Source organism: Pseudonaja textilis, chromosome 2, assembly GCF_049901715.1.
Source record: "Pseudonaja textilis isolate UNSWEBS1 chromosome 2, rPseTex1.2, whole genome shotgun sequence".
Taxonomy (NCBI): Eukaryota; Metazoa; Chordata; class Lepidosauria; order Squamata; family Elapidae; genus Pseudonaja; species Pseudonaja textilis.
Genome location: NC_141991.1, coordinates 139,929,523 through 139,951,892, shown reverse-complemented (window position 1 = coordinate 139,951,892; position 22,370 = coordinate 139,929,523). Strand labels below are relative to the sequence as shown.

The window sequence follows — 22,370 nt, the reverse complement described above, 5'->3', positions numbered from 1 at the left end:
ATCTCATATGCTTCCTCCTACTTATGGAATCCAGTGGTGAGATTCAAATTTTGTTACTACTGGTTCTGTGGGCGTGGCTTGGTGGGTGTGGTGTGGCTTGGTGGGCATGGCTTGGTGGGCATGGCAGGGGAAGGATACTGCAAAATCCCCATTCCCTCCCCACCTCAGCTTTCCAGCTCCGTTCTCCTGTGCAGGGCTATAAAAGAAGACCCAGCCAATCAGCTGGGACTCGGGAGGCAGAGAATAGATGGGGGCGGGGCCAATCAGAGGGGGTATTTGCCGATTCTCTGAACTACTCAAAATTTCTGCTACCGGTTTTCCAGAACTGGTCAGAACCTGCTGAATACTATCTCTGATGGAATCCCAACTGGAACATCACTCAATTTCCCCCATTCTACCAGAACCTCCTTCCTATCAGATGTTGATTCCACCAAAGCCCAACACTTCTGGACAAGGTCTGTAACCTTCCCTTTTTAGGAATGGTTGATGAGAAAGTGATCAGATTGCAGATTTAGAAGTATGGGATTATTTGAACCCATTTCAGGTAGGCTTTTGGTGGACATGGCACTCATAGATGATTTTGGATGGAGACTGGATGGAAATGGTACAGTCATCCTAATTTTCTTTGATCACTCAGCAGCTTTCAGTATCATCAATCATGATGCTCCTCTAGACTGATTATGGGAATTGGGAGTGAAAGGCATTTGGTTACAGTGGTTCTCTTTTCTCCATCTCTGCTACTAACAGCGTTGAGAAGGGGAAGAGGTTGAACTCAACCCCCTGGTTTGTCAGGTGCTGTAGGATGTCACTTTGACCCCTCCTGTTCAATGTCTACATGAAGCTAGTAGATGAGATCATCTGTCAACACAACATCAAGTATCACAAATATGGCATTGATACTCAGTTATAGGTCAATCATGTCATGATATCAAGGTCTCATTCCAATACTTGGAGGTGGATGTGGTTTGAATTGAAAACAAAAAAACAAAAAACAGGCAACCCTGATAAGAACAAGTAGCTACACAACGCAAGGTTCTTCTTATGCCAGGAATTTTCCATCCTAAATGAAGTTGCATTTTCCATCCTAAATGGAGTTGCACTTTCCTTAGGTAGAACTGATGTGCAATTTGCGAATCTTCCTGGATTCATAACTCCTGCTTGAATTGGCAGTGGAGAGAAAAACCTTGGTAGATTTTTTTAGTAAGTCAATTGCATACTTTCTTACATTGAAGTCCTTTCTCATTGTCGTTTACATCGTGTAGCAATTTTTTTCTAAGTGCATATTAACCATAAATATAACATTTTTTTCTTCCACTGATACTTTTACTGCTGCATTATCAATTGATCTGCTTAAATTCTACATCACTTTACTCATTGTCTTTGACTTGTTCCTTTCTGAATTCTATTTCAAGATATAGATAAGCTCCAGTGAATGATCTGAATTTTGTGTAATAGGTTTTTCCAAACAGTTGAATTTCTCAGCATTCTGTCTGAGTTTTGTAATCCCTTTTGAACTATACTGCTTATTTGTAGACACTGAAACTGAAGATGTGGCTCTAGCAATTTGGAGGAGAAATTTTTGAAGTATTACATCTTCATCTTATTAATAAGTTATTGTCCTTTCCTGATTACATTTCTTTGTACATTCTCTATCATGGAAATTATTTAATATCAAAGTAAGTTTAATATCAAAGTAAGCGGCCATAAATCTGGATTGTTTCTTGCTCCATCCCATACATTTAAAATGCTATTTATTCTTGAGTCGTTTCTTAAACTTTGTACTTTTCTATTTATATTAAAGAAAGGTATTTGAGCTGACATCTGAAGGTCCTATTTCTTCCATAGAAGCAATCTAGCCACAAAGTATTATCATCCAGTCTGATGTCCAAATTAGCTTGGCAATTTAAATTATCTTGATAAATTAAATTATCCATTTATCTTGGTAATTTAAATTTTACTACTGCCAATCTGTCTTGTTTTTTTGAATTTTATAAAACATTGAAATTTACTCTTGGTCTTTTATCATTAATTCATATAAAATTGGTTCTCTGCCAGTTACTTAATGTCTTATCTTCAAATCTTATGGGGATCAAGTGAAACAGAAAATTGAACCCTGGCAATTATTTTTTTTAAAAGAACTGTTATCCTTCTACATTAGAACAACTTCAGCTTCCCTGTTTTAAAATGTCCACCATAGTAAATAACAAATAGAGATTTTTTGATTTCCCAGTCCAGAGCTGAAAAACAGTGGCCGTCCCAAAGATATCCAGCCAGCTTCCATATCTAAGGGAGGACTTGAACCTGGGTCTCTACACTTCTAGGCCATTTACACTTTGTCCATCCCCCCATCTATCCATCCATCCATCCATTCATCCATCCATCCACCCTTCTACCTGTCCATCCTCCTCCTCCTCCTCCTTCTTCTTCCACCTCCTCCTCTTCCCTCTTATGTGCGCGCATACCATTGGCTGCTACTAATCTGCATATAGAATCGTAGAATGTTAAAATTTAAAAAGATCTTGGCCAATCCTCCCCATCCATGTGGGGATTTACTATCTGTAAGGCATCTGGTCTTTGAAGTCTTCTTCTCTGACTCTAAGGATCCCGGTGGTATTTGCGGAATCCTCATACGTTGCTAATGGATATGAAGATTCGTGGCTGAAAATATGTAGCTTGTCTCATGCTGCAAATTTTATGTCTGAGAGGTGAGATTTGAGATTTGAGAGATGAGACTGACCTGGATCAACTTCTTAGTGATGCTATCATTTTAGCATCATGCTTTGAAGGTGCTAATGGGCATCCTACACAAATAAAGGCCTCCCCAAATGAATTCACTACAAATAGCTGTATCTCAGCACACTTTTTGTCTTATGGGCAGATGCGTGTGTCACAGTAGCTGCAAACAGGAATTTCCTGCTTGGATTAATTTGATTTATATCAGACTAGAACACATAGACTCATGCCTATGGCAAGGGTTGATATTGGTGGACACGCCTCTTCCTTCCTTGTGGGATGCTGTGCTATCTACCTTTGAACCTCAAGCTCCTCCTAGTTTGTCTCCACATGAACCACCCATGTAATATATACTGATGTCGCAAAGACAACTGGCTGAAGTTGGTTGAGTCTGTTTTCTGTACCTCTTGGAGACTCAGCATATGGGCTGTGGCGAAAATGAAGAGTTGGGCATTTCTCCTCCTGCCAGTAGTGATTTCCAATCTAGCATCTGGATGTAAGTTGACTTGTAAATAGACCTCTCATTGTTTAGAAGAATTGCAACCATGGGTGGTGGTTTCATGGTCTGATTCTTTAAGGTACTGAGAAAGAACTTGCTAAGGGAATTTCAAACCTTAAGAAATATTTAAGTTGCCATTCTTTGTAATCACATATGGGAATAAAGCTGAAGTCAGTTATGTATAGGCAGTGATCACTAGGCTTTATTGTGGAGGAAAGGAAGAAAGCAGATTAAAAAAAAAGCTTTAGATCAGGTATACATGCATGTTAGTTGAGTTTTTACATATTTTAAGACATATTCAAAAAGCCACACTTGTACTGATTTTGTAATAAATGCGTTGAGTGACAGGAAACTGATGTTGAGTAATAGGAAAGATTCACTATGATTAGATTGAGATAGACATTAATGTCAACATTCTCTTGTAGTCATCAAGTCAATGGACCTAGAAGGGAGAACATTTCTCCAGCTTGATTAATACAACCTTGCTGTAACTTAATCAAGTTAGTAGAAGAGAATATTTGTAGCTCAGGGTTGAACTGTTAGGTCCTTGGTACTCTTTTGGCTTGGTTATTTCCTTGCAGGTGTTTCATTACCCAATTAGGTAACATCTTCAGTGCTAGAAGGGAGTGATGTTTGCACTCTGTTTATGTACAGTAGCTCATCAACACCTAACAGAGACCAAAAAACATTTGCAGGCGAACAACCAAGCTCAGGGAGCAATAAGGATTCCACAAACCTGTTGCTTTGGTTACAAACACACACACACACACACACACACACACACACACACAATATATTCTGGGTTGTAATTTCCACCTTTTAAAATTATTTCTTTTATTTATATATTGCCACTTTACCTATGAACCTGATACCGGTTCTCTTACTACAGCCATAGCTTGCTGGAGAAGAGCCCTCATTGTAGATAGTGAGAGATGGAATTGAATCAGAAAAGACTTTTACTGGAGACTTTTTAGCAGAAATTGACATTCATTAAGGATGCCATAATTGCAACAACACCCTTGTACTAAAATAAGATTGAATGTGTTAAGAATCTGATCAGTTCTCATAATTTATGATTCCTTGATTACCCTTTCAAGGAAGACAAATCTAGGGATATACAGTTTTGTGAATGTTTCAGAACTTGTCATTCATGAATATCTGTGGAGATTCTCAGTCATCCAAGTCATGGTTGTCCCAAAGGTGCTTTTCAAAAAGCAGTTGGACTTTCTTTGTTTTTCCTTGAAGATGTTTCACTTATCGAAGAATCATGCCGTCCTTCAGATCCCAAAAGAACTTTTCGTTACATTTTAAGTTGGACAGCCTTGCCCTGAATTGTTGATATAACAAGAAGCAAAAATGGGCTGAATATTGAAGTGGTTAATCAAAGACAAAAAAAAACCCCTCTGTATATCATTCCCTTATCTGTCACACTTGGAATTTGCTCCCTTGTTGTTTCTTATCTGTCACACTTGGAATTTGCTCCCTTGTTGTTTCCATTGGGTTTGTTACATTTTTATAACATTTTTGTTGCATCAAGTGATGTGGTTGTTGAGGGAGGCATCACAGGATGGGAACCAATGTTATGATCATTTTTATCACGGTATTAAGTGAATTTACATGGTTGTTAAGGGACTCCAGCTTCCCCAACTGATTTGCTTTTCGGAAGCCATCTGGGAATGTTGTGATCACATGACCACAAGACTCTGCAACCATAAATGTGAGCTGATTGCCAAGCACCTCAATGGCAATCACACGATTGTGGGATAGGGCAATGGTCATAATTAGGAGGATGGCTCACTTTTTCTCTTGTAACTTCAAGCCATCCTTAAACAAACAGTTGTAAATTGAGGACCATATAGTATAACTGTCCAGACAACACTAACATATAACAATATTGGAAAATAGGATAACAATCAGAATTGCCTCGAACTGGACCAATCCAGAATGTATTTTAGATGGGAGGAAGAATAAAATACTCGCTCTCACACATATACACACTTTTTCAAGCAAGCTTTGGATACTAAATGTTTGATTCCTTTTCTGAAATTTCTTTTCGTTTCACTAACATCTTGGCTTTTGGTAGCATATTGCAGAACTCAACAGACATTTTAAAAAATCAGCTATTATTTTTTGAGAATTATACTGTTGGAATGGGTAGGAAATATGATTGCCCATTTCAAACGAAACAAACAAAATGTAAAAAAGTTGTGATATTTAAGTAATTACTGACCAAGCACATCTAAATTATATTAAAGTAACCAAAATATCTCTACAATCCCCAAGGCATGTCACAAGTTTTGAGCACTCCTAATGTTTGGAAATTGAAAGCTGAAAAATTTGACACGCCCTAAGCCCAAAGATGTAGTCATAGCAATCACATGTTAGGTAAGAGGGCTAGGCTATTCCTTGAAGAAATGATTATTGATCAATGCAGTGATAAAAAGTTCCCCTAGGATGTTAGATTAACACTAAGCAAAACAGCATGTGAATGCTCACAGAAAGCCACAGTTGTGCCTACAAATCAGTGCGTCTTTCTTATGAGTCTTCAGTGAATTAGGCTGAGTCAGATGGCATTTTCAAGCAACAATTTCATAGCCTTTTCTACCTTCCAGCTGAAACAGGGTGGAAATCAAAGTAGCTGGTGTGGGTGGAAGCATAGCAGCAATGAGAAACTATGAGTAAAGAGGAGTCCAACGGGTCTTTGGATGCAAAGCAAGAAATACAGATGTATCAAGTTTCTTCCGGCATACTACATTGGAACCAGCTCAACAGGCATGTCTGATTGGGATTTTACTGGGGTTACTTTCAGTGGTGGGATTCAATTTTTTTTACTTGGGCGTGGCTTGGTGGGCGTGGCAGGGGAAGGATACTGTAAAATCCCCAGTCAGAGGGGGTACTTGCCAGTTCTCCAAACTACTCAAAATTTTCGCTACCGGTTCTCCAGAACTGGTCAGAACCTGCTGAATCCCACCTCTGGTTACTTTCCATATTGCAATTTCTATACATTTTGATAATGGACAGATCAACTATTAAAGTGTTTATGAACCTCAAAAGCTCATTGTGACACAGAGATGCTAGAAACCTGGAAGAAGAGCTTGGGAAGAGTAGAAAAATAGCTGCCTAGGGCATCAGGGTGTGGTATTTGCTTCAAGAGGTAAATTTTCCTTAGCTGGAAACATTTAAATTGTCCTCCATCTCACACTTTTGGAGGATGCTTTGCCAATGCTGTCTTTGGTGATTTTTTTTTTTTTTAATTTTCCAGCACAGGCAACAGTTCTGAGATTTTTCATTTAAAAACTTTATTTAGTATCAAAATGAACGCAAGTTAGAGAAACATGGAATATTTAAGAAAGCAGGAGATAACATACAGATAATAAAGCTTGGGTAGATAGACAGTAGATGTAAGAATGAAGCTCCTAAATGTTTGTCATCCCACTTCTCTTTAATTAATTTATTTTTTATTTCATTTTTATTACTTTATACAGTACATAACTCAAGGTGGCAAATATATCTAATACTCCTTCCCTCCTCCTATTTTCCTTATATCAACAACAACCCTGGGAAGTAGGTTGGGTAAGAAAAAATGAATGACCCAAAGTCACCAAGCCGGCTTTACTGTAGTTTTAATGTTCACGCTTTCCCTAAAAATAAAAACATGGAAATGTACACAAATGAACAATGAAAGCAATAAATGAAAGGTTGGGAAAGGTGGATTTATTGCACCAATGTAACTAAAAGACTGTTCACATCTCCCCTGGACTCTTTCCGTACTTACCAAGGGGAATAATGTTACACAATTTAGGAAATCCTGAACTAAGGTATCATAAAAACAGATATGTTTCAGGATATGTATTATGATGGAATATTTCATATCCTTTCTCTAAAGAAGTCGCAAATATCTTTATTGGACTTAAAACTAAGCACACATGGTGAACATGGTCAATTGTTGAGATGGGCAGCTACAGAACAGAACAGAACAGAATATTGGAATGGAATGGAATGGAACGGAAGAGAACAGAATGTCTTGGGATTTTCTAGATCTAAACTCTAACCAAGCTGCTTAGTTTTCTAGGTCAGATAAGGTTGATTAATATCATCAATTCCTTATGTAGGAAGGATCACAAAGTCCTGGTAGAAACTATACCTAACAGGAAGATGTAATCTGGGTGAGATGTCCCAAGAGCATAGTCTGACATAAACCATCTTCTCTCTCACTCACAGTTTGGAACTTCAAAAACACTTTTATGGCTTAATGATCCCCCTTGACACTTGGCCAAGTTGTGCAAGAGAAGCACTTAATAGATCATCGTAGTCGCTGCAGTGCACACGTGCTTCTTTCATCATTCTGCTTCATGTCGATCTGACAGCCGATTGCTAAGTGTTTAATGTTGATTACGAAATATGAATCACCACCAAAGCGATGATAACAAGAAGTGAACATCTCATAGGTTGAAAGGATTGGGGGGGGCGAGGGAGAGACCATAAATCACATTTCTTTTCTTTTTTTCCGATTCTTAGAATCGAACTTAACAGCTCTAAGGTTGGGCTTTCAAATTAACTTTTCAAAATATGAGGGGAGACAATGGGAGGAGTTTAATATTATATATTATATTATATTCAACATCTGCAGGTAATGCATTAAATGAATACAAAGAGCTTAGCCTGAAGATCATTATTTTGTAAGAGAGCTGAAGGCAATAAAAGAGGACTTACTTTTCAGTGTATTTAGGTTAATGTATTTTCACCATCATCAAATTAGGCATCCTTATGGCCAGACAGCCAGTAGGATTTAGGGGCTACAATTTTGGACTAGGATTGGGAAATCCCAGGTTCAAGCCCACGCTCAGCCATGAAAACTGACAAATGGTTAGTTCAGTCCATCTTGTAGGGTCATTGTGGGGGGGGAATGGAAAAAAGGGAAGTCTATGCAATGCTTCTAGAGGAAAGGTGGCAGGTGATAAATCTAACGAATGAAAAAAGTATGCATTCAGCCAGAAAGAGGACAGGTGCAGGGGCTCTGTATTCATGCAATGCATCTAATCAGGTTACATTGTGGAGAACCATAGAGAATGTAAACCTCTTAGCGTCTTACATGAACAGCTTTATTTGGTTCATCATGATCCAATCCAGTGGTGGGATTCAATTTTTTTTTTTACTACCGGCTCTGTGGGCGTGGCTTGGTGGGCGTGGCAGGAGAAGGATATTATAAAATCTCCAGTCAGGGGTGGTCTTTGCCAGTTCTCCGAACTACTCAAAAATTCTGCTACAAGTTCTCCAGAACTGGTCAGATCCTGCTGAATCCCACCTCTGATTCAATCTATTCTGCCACTCTTCCAAATGGGTTAATTTTTAACCAGGTTCAATATGTTGCATGGATGAACACAAACCCCAGTTCAAAACTATTTGGACTTTCATTTGAACTGTAATACAGGTAGTCCTCAACTTACAACAGTTCATTCAGTGACCATTTGAAGTTACAACAGCATTGGAAAAAGTGACTTATGACTGCGCTTTTCACATTTATGACCATTGCAACATTCCTACCGTCACGTGATCCAAATTCAGAGGCCTGACAACTGGTTCATATTTATGACGGTTGCAGTGTCCCAGAATCATGCGATCACTTTTTGTCCTCTGACAATCAAAAGTCCATGGGGAAGCCTGATTTACTTAACAACCAGGTTACTAGCTCAACAACTGCAGTGATTCACTTAACAACTGTGGTGAGAAAGGTCATAAAACAGGATAAAATTCACTTAACAAATGTCTCACTTAGCAACAGAAATTTTTGGTCTCAATTGTAGTAAGTCAAGGACTACCTGTATTTCTCCCTCCCACATAAACATTCATAGTCCAGTTTCTTCGGTTGCTCTTCAAAATGAATCATGTTCTGAACAGATTTTAGAAATTCCACTGACAGCAGGAAAATTCTCTCCTTTTTCGCAAACACGTTATGCCAAATGCAATTCCATGTCATTAACTGCCTTATCTGAGATAATATTTTTTACCTTTATAACTAGTTGTCCTACAGAAAATAATATGGTTTACAGAACAAGTGAGGACATGCATGAAGGTGGCTGTGGGATTGCAAGTAAAACTATTTAAATGCTCCCTGCCTGCTTTGTGAAATTAAAGGTAACAACAACGTGCAGAATTCCATTAGGCAGAGCCCAAGATTATTCTCTTTACAAATAATAAATTATATATTACAGTATTATATTATATACAATATTATTGCAAATAACACAATGCCCACCAAGGCCTGGCCCAAGCTCTGCTATAAAGAATAGCAAAATAAAAGAGACTTACTTGTCAACAAATTTGAAGATATTCATGTAAATTTAGTTTTCCTTGTCTGCTGTGAAGCTCATGTGTGATTTCTTGGATTTGGTTAAAAGCAGTGGTAGATCAGAACAAACAATGCAATGAAGAGTGAATCATTAGTCTGGCATTTCTGTACTATAATGAAAAAAGTGTGCTTTCGTGGTGAAATAGTCTCATGGTTTTAGACTCAGAAAGGTGTGTGTGTATGTGTGTGTGTGTGTGTGTGTGTGTATTCTATGTTGATTAAATTATCTGAATTACTTTGCCAGGAGAAAGGAATAAGGCCATAATGTTTAGGAATTTTGATCCCATGGACATTGGAAGCCAGTACCACTGGTAGCAGACGTGGTATTCAGCAGGTTCTGACCAGTTCTGGACAACCAGGAGTGGTGTTGCAGAAGATCCTGCTTCCAATTAAGGACACAGGACCACGAAGGGTTGGAGAACACAGGATTATTTGCGCAAAAAGTTCAGAGCATTAACATGACAGACTCTGAACCCAGGGCTATTCCCGAGGTGTTACTTTTATGCAGTTCATAGCCTCGGCTTAGCTTGATCCGCAGCCTTCTTTTCTACAAGCATAGAGAGACTATTGGAGATCACATGTGCAAAGATGGGGAGAATACATGGTAAAATGACACATCCAGCCGCTATCATGCTAATGAGTGTGACTATAGCCTGGAGGCCGGTTAGTTTAGGAAACTATGATTCGAATATTTCACCAAATTCGAAACCCTTCCATTTGTGGACGGGGACATGTGTAAGGTTTTCTATATGTCTAGCACTTTGTTCAATGATTTCACCAATATCGTCGAATTCCAGGCAACAATTAGCAAAGTTGAATTTTGCACATACTCCTCCTTCTGTGGTCAGGAGAAAATCTAAGGCAAGGCGATTTTGGTATATTGCATCTCTAAACTTCTTCTGCTGGATTGCTATTGTGCATAGAGACTGAGCTGTTTCATTTGCAGTAAGTTCTACTACTGCCTGCAATCAGATAATTCGGTTTAGCAAATATATACGAGTGCGGTATCCATAGCTTCCATCAGAGGCCTAAGTGGCCAGGTAATAATACTGAATGATCCATTCGGGGGCCATTCTTCATCGGTCCAGTCCCCTATCTTATAATCCACCTTACGTTGGTGGCCCTTCCAATGATCTGCCCTCACTGCTTGTGGTTGATTAAGGGGTAACATAGAGAAGGCAGGGTTTATTATACCTAAGGTACATGTTCCTTTCCATCCCAAGGGTAGAGTGCTATAAGTCAGGGGTCCCCAACCACCAGGCCACTGGTACCGGTCTGTGGAACATTTCCTACTAGGCCACTGGTTTGCTGGGCTCTGCCATCTTGTTTGATGAGAAAGTGCTTCCGGGTGAACTTTTCCAGTTGGAAAGCAGCGTTTGGGTCCTGAAGGAATCCTCGCGCCTTAGTTTCATCGAAGGGGGGGGGGCTTCGAATGAAACTAAGGCGCAAGGATTCTTTCAGCACCCAAGGCAAGGCAAGCCAAGTGACCATCCCGAAGCCGTCCCGAAGCCCACCGACACAGGTACAAAGGAGGAGTTGAAGGTGGCGGGGAGAAGTGGGGGACGGCTGGCTGGCCGGTCGCTCGGCTCACCTAGCCTTGTCATACGTGCTGATGCCGGTACTGGGCCGTGGATCATTTTGTGATGCTGGTACCAGGCCGTGGCACAAAAAAGGTTGGGGGCCACTGCTATAAGTTATCACACCACAAATCCAATGTACACCTGGAGGGGCTGCAGTGATGTTCTCTAAGGAGAAATTTGCCCAGAATTGGTTTGTGCTATTAGGCCAATAATGCCATGAGTTAGTAGTTTGGTTCCATTCTTGTACCTCTAGACAATCTGTGTCCCCCACCGATGGTCCTTCCCCCTGCGCATTGGCCAAACACCATTTGGCCACAATGGGTGTTGCTAGCTCCCATCTGGACTGAGGCTGATGTCGGGGCAAGGCAGTGACATTATAGATAATTGAATAATTCCATTCCTGTGCTGCCCATGGCCATAGATCCCCCATTTTTGTTCCCCCACTGACATAGCAACTGGTGACATTTAGACTATGGGCTATAGTAGAGGCAAATTCCAGAAACAGGTTTCGGGCCTGCTGGGATGGCTGAAACTCGATGTCCACCTCCTTCCAAAATTCAGAGAAATACCTAGTATAATTCCTAGTAGGATGGTATCTAGTTTCTAAAGACAAATGTATAATACCTCCTGGGTCTGTGCCCTGGGCCCACAGTCTGGTGCCCATGGTAGACCCATATCCGGAGATCCATTGAAGAGGGTTTGGTAAAGTAATGTTGACATAATTACACTGGTATGGCAGGCAATTTGTGAGTGCTGGTACCCTTGTTATCTGGAGAAAAGTTCCCTTGCCTTTTTTGGGACAAAATCTCTCATTTTGTCCCCTTTTGGGGGACAAAATCTCTCATCGGTGTTGCTACAGTCCCATTTCCCAGTTCCTGGATATTTGTAAGGGCAAATGTAAATATCAGATCGTGTATACATCCTGTGCCATGAAAGGGAAGACCCGCATGAAGTAGGCCACTGGGCCACCTAACAGATATCGAATGAAATGGTTCCTGGACTTGTGGCTGACATTATCTGAGTCTGGGATATAATTGGGCCACTACTAGATGTCCCTGCGTGGGTCCTGATGCTGTTTCAAAAATGTAAAAAAAAAAAAGTTGATTCCATAGGAGACGTGTTTATTTTGTGACACATGAAGGGGATAGTGATAGATAGATGGAATTCTTTATTGGCCAAGTGTGACTGGACACACAAGGAATTTGTCTTGGTGTAAACACTCTCAGTATACATAAAAGAAAAGATACATCCGTCAGGAGTCGAGAATCATCAAGGACAACACTTAATAATAGTCATAGGGTACAATAAGCGATCAAATCATACTAGGAAACAGACAATATAAATTGTAAGTATACCAGCGACAAAGTTACAGTCATACAGTCACAAGTGGGAGGGGACGAGCGATAAGGAGTGATGAGAAGATTGATATGTAGGTGATATGTAGGTGATATGTATGCAGTAGAATTGTGTCATGTGTAGGGAGGTGAGGAGGGAAATGAGGAAAGGAAAGCAAGAAGAAAATAGTTGACTTTCCCAATGTTTTTAAAAAGCTTTCTCCGCTTTGAATCATTCACAGCAATTCTCCATGGAAAAATGTAGAAAATACTTTTTCTTCCTCCTTGGTGTTCTTTGAGTTTGATTGTTTGCTTGCTTGTTTCATTACCTGACTAGTTAACCTCATCAATGCTGGTCAGTAGTGGGATTCAAATTTTTTTACTACCAGTTCTATGGGCGTGGCTTGGTGGGCATGGCAGGGGAAGGATACTATAAAATCCCCATTCCCTCCCCACTCCTGGGGAAATGTTACTGCAAAATTCCCACCCCACTAACCTGCTTTCCAGCTCCGTTCTCCTGTGCAGGGCCACCAAAGAAGACTCAGCCAATCAGCTGGGACTCGGGAGGCAGAGAATAGATGGGGGCGGGGCCAGTCAGAGTTGGTATTTGCTGGTTTTCTGAACTACTAAAAATTTCCGCTACTGGTTCTTCAGAACTGGTCAGAATCTGCTGAATACCACCTCTGGTGCTAGTGAGTGAGGTTTCAACTAAGCAGACAAACAACACCAGACAATCAATCAGAAAACAGTATCTTAACCAACTACAAGGAAAAAAACTACACTCTCACTAGCATGAGCAGGACAAACTACTGTATCTAAACAAGGAGCAAACCCCACACTCGCTAGCACTGATGCTGTTGCCTAGTTCTGTAATGAAATGACTACAAGCAAATAACAAAGCTCAGAAAGTACCAAGGACTGCACAGTTTAACCCCAGTTATATGTATTCTCTTCCATTTTTTTTTATTGTTCTCCGGCCAATCCAAATTGAGAATTATATGTTTGCTTTCCTCGGTACAATTAGTTTGGAAGCCACTGGCAATAGAAGATGAAGTTGACTTAGTTCCAGAAGAATGTTATTAAGTCTTTGTGTGTGTGTGTGTGTGTGTGTGTGTGTGTGGTACAAGCTTTGTGTTTTGAGGAAATGCATTTGATATGTTATCAGCTGTGTAAGCCATCTCTTTCTCTACATTGTTTAAGATAAGAATACAACAGAAAAGAGAGAAAGAGAGACAGACAGACAGACAGACAAAGAAGAGGAAGAGAAGGATAAAGAGAGAAATTTTCTTATAAACATGTATATTTCAAATGATCAAGAAACAATACAACAAATATTTTTAGGGTCACCATGCAGAAAAGGGAGATGTATTGTCTGTTGCTCTAAGGCAGGGGTGGGCAAACTACGGCCTGCGGGCCACATCCGGCTCGTTGGACTTTTTAATCCGGCCCGCCGAGGATTGGTACAGAATTACGGTTTGATGTGAATGATTGAATGATTGCATTCATTTGATTTTGACTTGTAATGACAGGTATTTTGACACCAGGTGGCGCATTAGGCGCAGTGACTTGATTTTGCGGAGATTTTGCAGTTTTTTTATATGTATCGTATATTGTGCTGACCCGGCCCATCTGTCAAATTTTAAAAGTCAATGAGGCCCCTGAGCCAAAAAGTTTACCCACCCCTGCTCTAAGGGATTCCATCAAAACAAGTGAATTCAGATAACAAAAATAGGTGTTAGGGTTTCCGACGGATACCCTAATTAATTCATGACCCTTGAGATTAAAGATGAGAAAAATGTTCCTGGTAGATAAAGTATCTGAACCATCTTCCAATGATTCTTAAGGAAATGAGAGAAACCTCCCTTGGAAGGGGGATTCAAAGCTTGAGATGCAGAAAGGCTTCAGGAAGGCTTCTGAAATTGATCTCAGTTAAATGGATAGGTGTCAGCTCTGAGATCAGCTGCCAAAAGAAAATATGTGAAGAGGGGTGAGGGAGTTGAACAGTTCAAGGTTAGTTCAATTTAGTGTGTTGCATTAAAAAATTCCAGCTGCAGTTAATTGGTTCTTGTGATTTATGAAGTGTAGTAAGTGGGAAGAGATAGGGAGGACTTTGTGAGGTACGCTGAGAATGAGTTTCAGTTTTGGAAATTTCCATAGACATACCAGAGCTGTTTCTAATAAATCAATTGGAGATTATGCTTGTCTCGGAGTGATTGATTACTACGGATAATTTCTGGATGCCTAACAATAGGTTTATAGCAGGGGTGTCAAACTCAATTTCATTGAGGGCTGCATCTGGCTGTGGTTGACCTCGGGGGACAGGGTGGGCGTGGCTGACTGGTTGGGTGTAGCTTAGTGGGTGGGCATGGCCAAGTGGGTGGGCATGGCTAGTTTGATGCCACTCCCCAAACTGCTGGAATGTTTCCTCTTTGCGTTGGGTAGACCGGGCCAAAGCTAGGCTGGCCCGATCTTTCCTCTTCACATTGGGTAGACCGGAACGACCCCGGGGGCTGGATCCAACCACATTGTGGGCCAGATCCAGCCCACAGGCCTTGAGTTTGATACCCCTGGTTTATAGGAATAAGTAGTCCTTGATATATTCTAGGCTTTCGTGTTTTAAAGATCACCACCATTATTTTGAGCAGGTACCTAAAACCAATGTGGAAGGCAATTCAATCAAGTGTTCTCTATATGCCACCCACACAGCATTGGGGTGTTGTAATCTCTATACATTTCAAGGGACCCCCTTTCTTTGACAATATTCAAAGGAACAGAACCCCAATGTTCTTGAAGCCAACTTCCAGATGAGGGAGATACTCCATTAGACCTCAAATACTGCATCAGGATAATCTGTTTTATTGCCATTTGCTGCTAATCATGGCCCTGCTAATTATTTTGCCTCTCCCAATATACTTTTACTTTTCAGCTTTGTATGGTCCTGTGGATTCCTGCAAAGGACGATGTAATGAAAAATATAACAAGGAAGATGTGTGCCACTGTGATGATAACTGTAAACAAAATCAGAACTGCTGCGAAGATTACCACATCCACTGCAGAACAGGTAAACTATTCTCTGATCAAACTTGACTAAGTGGATGTCACTACTGTATATTAGATGTCCTGAGATCAGAATAGAAATAGTTTAGATCAGTGATGGCTAACCTTTTCAGCTTGGTGTGTCAAAAATCAGGAAAAAGTGTAGCCTTCCTCGGGTCATGTGTCACTTCAAGAATATCAATAATTTGGTTTATGACGGACTGGGCTGGGGTGATCACACAGGGCTGTGAAACTCGTCTCCCTGGTCTCAGGGCTGCAGGTGCAGGATGTGGGGATCGGAAGGCCACCTTACAGGGCTGTGAACCTCATGGATCTCCTTTCCTCCTGTAGCGTTCCTGAGGTAATGAAACTGACAAACCTCAGTTTATGGCGGTTAAAACTGGTTCTCTGCTGCAAAGATCTCGTGGCAGCGGTGACACCATGCCTCCATGCAACAAGCAGGGAGCAGGGATTGGAGCAGAGCACAGGCAGCCTCTAAATGTGCAGGTTTTCCCCACACCAACAGGCGTGTCAGTCAAAGTGCCTCGGTGTGTCACGAGTGACACGCGTGTCATAGGTTAGCCATCACTGGTTTAGATGTTGCCTTTTTCCTATGTATTAAATTTTTCAATATAGCTACAGATTTGGTATACTGGTTGTCTCCTATCTTACTACTCACCAGGTCTGAACTACCTCTTCTTAATTATCCAGGATTAGCATCAGACTGTCCACTATTCAATAGAGCAAATTCAGTGCAAACTCACGGCAAGCAAATTTGAGAGACTGAGCTAGCCGATGGCAGATAGATAGATCACTGAATGATTCTGTGATCAACTCAATCTGTCTGCTTTGCCTGATTTTGGATAAAAGTTGCTTTTTTTATATATATATATAAAATTCTTATATATATATAAAAACTTCTTGTTGCTGCAGGCTGTTTGTGTCCAGCCGAAGAAAGCATGTGGATCCAAGCCAATGGAAGAAGGGGATTTACTAGGCTATTTAAACCAGGTCCCATCTTTTGCCAATTTAAGACTCTATTTTGCAGGATGGACTCACAATCCAGGAAGATCCCTCTCCCCCACCCCCACCCCCAAAAATATCTCAGAAGTCCAACCCATTTGGCCTCTGAACATGCCTCCCACTTCAGTTAAATTCCAAGGGAAGAACAAAAATAGAAAATATATTAGTAAACAACGTAAAATGTAAAAGAGGTAGTAATTATATATTCGCAATAAGATGTATTTGTAAATATATCACCAATATTGATAACAAACAAGGAACCATAGAGTGTCGATAATAGAACTCCTAGTTTTTTAATCGTTTTTTTCTTTCCTTTTTCCTTTTTTTTCTGTGTTGTGTATGTGTTTGTTTGACATTTTAGTTGTATAATCTATAAAGTTTGTTTAAAAAAAAATTCCAAGGGAAGACCGCAGGAGATCACTCCTCCCATGGGACTTTTTCAGTAGCAGCATTGTTGGTCTTGCTGCAAAATTTCTTCCTTCCTGTTGTATCTATCTCTAAATCAATGAGATGTTGCCTTTGAGGATGCAAAGCAAAACAGGACATTGACATGTCACGGGGACTGTGACCTCAGTGAGGAACAACTAGCAATTCATGGTCTTTTCATTACGGGGCAAAGCAATTTTGATTTTGAATCAATGAACACCCTGGATTTGCAAGATAGTGTTGTTATGTGCTTTGGATGTGAGTGGCTATGTGTGGTTTATTCTTTTAGCAATATGTATTTAAATTACTGTATTACGACATTATCTTTTAAATGCTTGGGATTTTATTGGCTGATTGCAATCTATTGTAAGCCTCCCTGGGAAAACCTGAAGGTAACATTTAAATGTTTTTTTAAAATATATATATAGTTCAAAAGGGCAGCACCTAAATAGTTAAGCTGCCTGCCAATGGTGAGATTCAGATTTTTTTTACTACCAGTTCTGTGGGCATGGCTTGGTGGGCATGGCAGAGGAAGGATACCATAAAATCTCCAGTCAGAGGTGGTATTTGCCGATTCTCCGAACTACTTAAAATTTCCTCTACTGGTTCTCCAGAACTGGTCAGAACCTGCTGAATCCCACCTCTGATGACTGTCCTTCTCTCTCTATTGGGAATCAATAAATTGGAAAGTATGGAAATATTCCTGCAGATGATATACAAAAATCTAAAAAGGATATGTGGAAGTTGAGGCCGTCTCTCCCACACTGACAATCATCTGCCTGTTTTGGTAAGAAGGCCATATCTGTAGAAATAAATGACAGGTTCTACATTTCTCTGTGACCAGAAGATTCACACCAAATTTATCTCTTCTTTTATAGGTACCACAGATGACAAAGAAAAGGGCGAGTATTGACACCTTCTCTTCTTTAAATGAAAATTCCCAGAGTGCTGAAGCCATTGAGCTCTTGATGGACCTTTTGAGGAGACAACGGAGGCAGGAGTGAACTGATTGGATAGGAGCTCCTAATATGAAGGAATTCCTAGCCAATTATCTCCTACCTCCTCTAGGCTCTTAGTTGCTTCATTTTGCTTACTGTAATTTCTGCAGTGAGTAGAAGCTGCTTCTATCAATATTAATTGCTAGCTTACCATCAGTTGTTTACTTCAATGATGATACATAGACAGTCCCCAGTTCTATTTCCTCTAGCTAAAACAAACTTTTACTTCCTCTCCACTGAGTGGCAACAACCACTTCCTTTGGGGTTATTTTGGATGACAGTTCTGTTACTCTTTGCAACTGGCTCCTCAGGCTGGAGTTTGTAAGAACTGTATTCAAAATACCTTTAAGGGAACACGTTGCCTATCATTGCAATCAAACATTAGTAGTTACAAAACTGAATTCATCCATGTGCCCGCATGGTCTTGGTTCTCTTAATTTTAAGGATACTGCAGGAAAATCAACACTTTAAAAAGGGTTTAAAACATGCTTCCCTTCTAATGATATATAACCAGAAGCATTTGGATCTTTTGACACTGCTAGGAACTGCAGTGAACAGAAAACTAAAGTCCAATGTATACTTGAATCCAAGGGGTACTTATTCTATACAGTACCACTTTATGAGTCTTTTCTAATTCATTACCCGTAAATCCCAAGTTTTGGGATCTTTCTACATGACTGGTTCTTTCTACTATCAAACTATTTAAACTTTTCCCAGTTTTAAATAATGCCATGAATACACCCTCTACCCTCCCCAAAACAATCCCAATGTAAAACAGGCTGTTGTTTTATACAATGTTTCAAAAGCAGCAATCCCAAACTTGAACCTTGACTCACAAACAATTACTAACTTGTTAGGAACAAATATACTGTTTAAGAACCACTGTTCTAGGTAGACCTTGCTGTGAAATAAGAGGAAATTTCTCAAATGTCATAGTCTACTTGGATTTGAATATGTTCTCAGATGTTGCCAGGTGGCTGTAACAATACCTGGAGCTCTCCATGGTGATCAGAACTCCTTCCTGCTTTACAATCTAGTGGTTCTAGTACAAGAACAGAACTAGGAAGAGCCAGATGTCAATCTCCTGCAGCCATAAAGCTCACGAGGACTGCTGCCAGTTGTCTCTTTCATTATTGTGGTTCAGCCTAAAATAGCTCACTAAATAGCTGTAAAGATAAAGTAGAAGTAGACTTCTTGGGAAAAAAGACAGAATCCTTGGTAGAATTAGGTTGTGCACACAAGACACATTGTGTGCATTAAAAAATAATCATCCACATTCTAGGTTGTTCTGTTGAATAACTTAATCTCTGTGTTGAGTAACATGATCATGAATGGATAACTGAACCACTGTTACTCAAATAATTTGTCCTATATACACTGTTACTAAATACATTTGCCCAAAAGCTACTGTGCTTCTTTGGGCATTATTCAATTTTTTTGCAACTTTGCACTCTCTGTATCTTCATCTCTTACAACGGGGTGCTAATCAGAATATACATATTATGGTACTGTTTTTTTTTTAATTTAAAAACAAAGCATAGATGATAGGTGACATGTTTTAATATACAACTACATTTAGAAATGTATCTTCTGAAATTAAAACATCTTCACACTTTAAAATGAAACATGGTCAGAGATCGATGTTAAAAGCATATGACAGATAAAGATCAGAAATAATTTCAACTATGTTTTCCCAATACGCATATTTGAATAACGGGTGTCAAACTGGATTTCTTGAAGGGCTGGATCAACATTTTAGTTCCCCTTCGCGGGCCACTGGGGAGGGGGGGAGACAGGATGGATGCCTCCTGTAGCACCCTGCTGGCGAAAATGGGGCACGGGGAGTACAAATGATCCCCCATGCCCATTTTGGCTGCCAGAGGCACCCCAGATTGGTCCTTTGTTATTTCCTGGCCAGCCCCACGGGCCAGATTTAAGCATTCTGTGGGCCAGATTCAGCCCATGGGCCTTGAGTTTGACACTCTTGTTGTATTATTCAAATTGTACTTAAAATTCTTCAGTAGCTTTTTAACTGCTATCTTTGAATCATTCTGGATGAATGGCATCTTTGCCTGTTCTAAGCAGCTTCTCCAAGTGACTGATTCAAATAACCTGAAGCTAAAATAATTATTTTTCCGACAGAAGGTTTCTCGTACAGAGACAACACTATAACTGATGAAGAACTACAAGAAGCATCAGAGAAGATTTACCATAGTGACCACAACAGAGCAGAGGAGTCTGACATTGTCTTAAACAAGCAGTACTTTACTTCCAAAACAAATGGGCAGGAAGATAATTCCCCAGATAAGTGAGTTTAACCTAATGTAAACTACAAAGTAAACATAGTTAATTGGAATGGTGGACCCTTAATTACAGATAACCAAAACTCCAGAGATGGAAAAATAGGAAAAATAACTATTTAGCATTCTTGTTTCTAAACTGAGAGCTGGAAATATTGATTGATGACTATATCAATAAATGGATTGATATACTATACTTCAGGGGTGTCAAATTCAATATCATTGAGGGCAGCATCAGGGTTGTGCTTGACCTGGGGGGGCAGGTGTGCGTGGCCGGGGTGGGTATGACCAGCTTGATGTTACTTGGGTCGAGAGGCACCTGTGGAGGCCAGAGTGCTCTGCCAATAAAAATGGGCTCCTGAGCTCTGGTTTCGACTGCGACAACCTTCTGCAATCCTCTGCCAGTGAAAACGGAGCTCAGGGAGTCTGTGTGCATGCAGCCCTACCAAGCTGCATTTTCACTGGCAGAGGCACCGCGGGCCGGTCCTTTGCTGTTTTCAGGGCAGCTACCATGGGACCATATCTAAGCACCCCATGGGCCGGATCCGGCCCCCAGGCCTTGAGTTTGATACCCAAGCTATACTTATCAGATGTTTACCTTCATTCAACCATAGTAATGTATTCCAGGAGCATAGGAACTACAGTAGGAGGCCAATTTTGATGACAAAATGTTGCTTTTTCATGTGGAAAAAAAATGCCAGGTTCAAACTCAGGGTGTGCTATATTAGAAAATCCACATCAGACAAGGCTGAGGTGATTAGGAAGAACCAATTATCTCTGCCTTTCATCTAAGGCAAAATATTGACTAGCTACAATCCCCTTGGAATGGATCCTGAAAGGACATATGTCCATGGATGCTTGGCAGAAATAGGGAAGGAGGTAGAATGACTCTCAGCACCACAATTCTGTGGTAGGAAAGCCATCTCAGCTATGTATACTGCAATTGGAAAGTTGGCAGTCCCACATAGGAACAGCCAAGAGGCTCTATGCTGCTGGTTATAAATTAAATCCCTCTTCAAATCTGTTATGGAGTGTGGGATGAATCCTGAGCCTGTGGTAAACTGTAGGCCAGCCTCACTCCAAATGGTTTTTCATTGGGCAGGCTCTTCAGCTATGTCAACCATGAGAAACTCTTCTCAAGGCCAACTTATGCCAGCTTCATCAAGCTATTGGATAACTATAATGCACGTGTTGGGACAGAGGAGAAATTCACCAAAGAACAAATGAAGGAACAGGACATTTTCCTCCAGGAGATCATGAAGACTGAGGTCATGAAAGAGCTATATACGTTTCTTCACAGCAAAAGTAAGTCTTTGGTAATTGAGGGACAATGAACATTATTTTATACAGAATCAGAGAACCATAGAAGTGGTCAACCTCAATGTTCTGCTCAGTGAAAAAATCCCAATGCAATTATCCCAGGTGGACCTTGTAGAATGTATGGTTGCATGAAGAAACATTAGGCAGCCTTAATCAAATTTCATTCCAAAGAAACTCTAAGTGAACAGAAGTTGACATAGTCTGTACATGGTACAAAACTAAATATCTTTCTAGAACTTTGCATACTCTTGGAGAATTCACTAAAACCTACAATTTGACCAGGGTTGTTGCCAATTATGTATATAATTACAGGGAGCCCTTGATTTCTCCAAAGCAAAATTGGCTTTGCTCCCAAATTCCTTCCTTTGCAGTTTAACATTGTATCACATGGAAGCTGTATCTGTTTTTGCTGAGTATATGCGTGAATAGATCAAGCTTTCATTTTCTCTGAAGTTCCTAGAAATAGTTCTGTGACTGAGGAAAGTAACATATGAAATGTTTCACAGCACTCTCATAACCTATGATTCTTAAAGCAAACACATTAGACATTTTCAGAATGAATGGGAAAGCTGTGGAGAACCATTTCAAAGAGCACGTTTTTCTCCCAGCCTTCTTCCCATCTCTATCAAACATGTCTACTTTGGATTTCTTTCAAAATATTTCTGCTCCACAGAGCGTTGTTGGGATGGTGGGAGTATTCTTTGTGGAATCTTCATGTAATGAGAAATCAATGATTGTTGACCATCCCTCTGTATCTCCATCCTAGATCGTT

General features: G+C 40.3%; 1 protein-coding gene across 3 annotated transcripts in view; it reads left to right on the top strand.

Annotated features, from left to right (window-relative positions):
- Positions 1–3,092: 3,092 nt before the first annotated feature.
- Positions 3,093–22,370, top strand: part of ENDOU (endonuclease, poly(U) specific) — a 28,384-nt gene continuing 9,106 nt past the window's right edge. Inside the window, exons 1-6 of one of the 3 annotated variants that reach the window (XM_026713840.2) lie at positions 3,093–3,229; positions 15,422–15,556; positions 17,859–17,882; positions 20,121–20,286; positions 21,381–21,583; positions 22,365–22,370. The exon at positions 22,365–22,370 is cut by the window's right edge and continues 111 nt beyond it. In XM_026713840.2, coding sequence (XP_026569625.1) covers positions 3,172–3,229; positions 15,422–15,556; positions 17,859–17,882; positions 20,121–20,286; positions 21,381–21,583; positions 22,365–22,370 — 592 coding nt within the window. In that variant the 5' untranslated portion in view covers positions 3,093–3,171. Of the gene's footprint in view, positions 3,230–15,421; positions 15,557–17,086; positions 17,239–17,858; positions 17,883–20,096; positions 20,287–21,380; positions 21,584–22,364 lie in introns of those variants that run through there. The other 2 variants (XM_087925498.1, XM_087925499.1) reach the window with 2 other exon arrangements.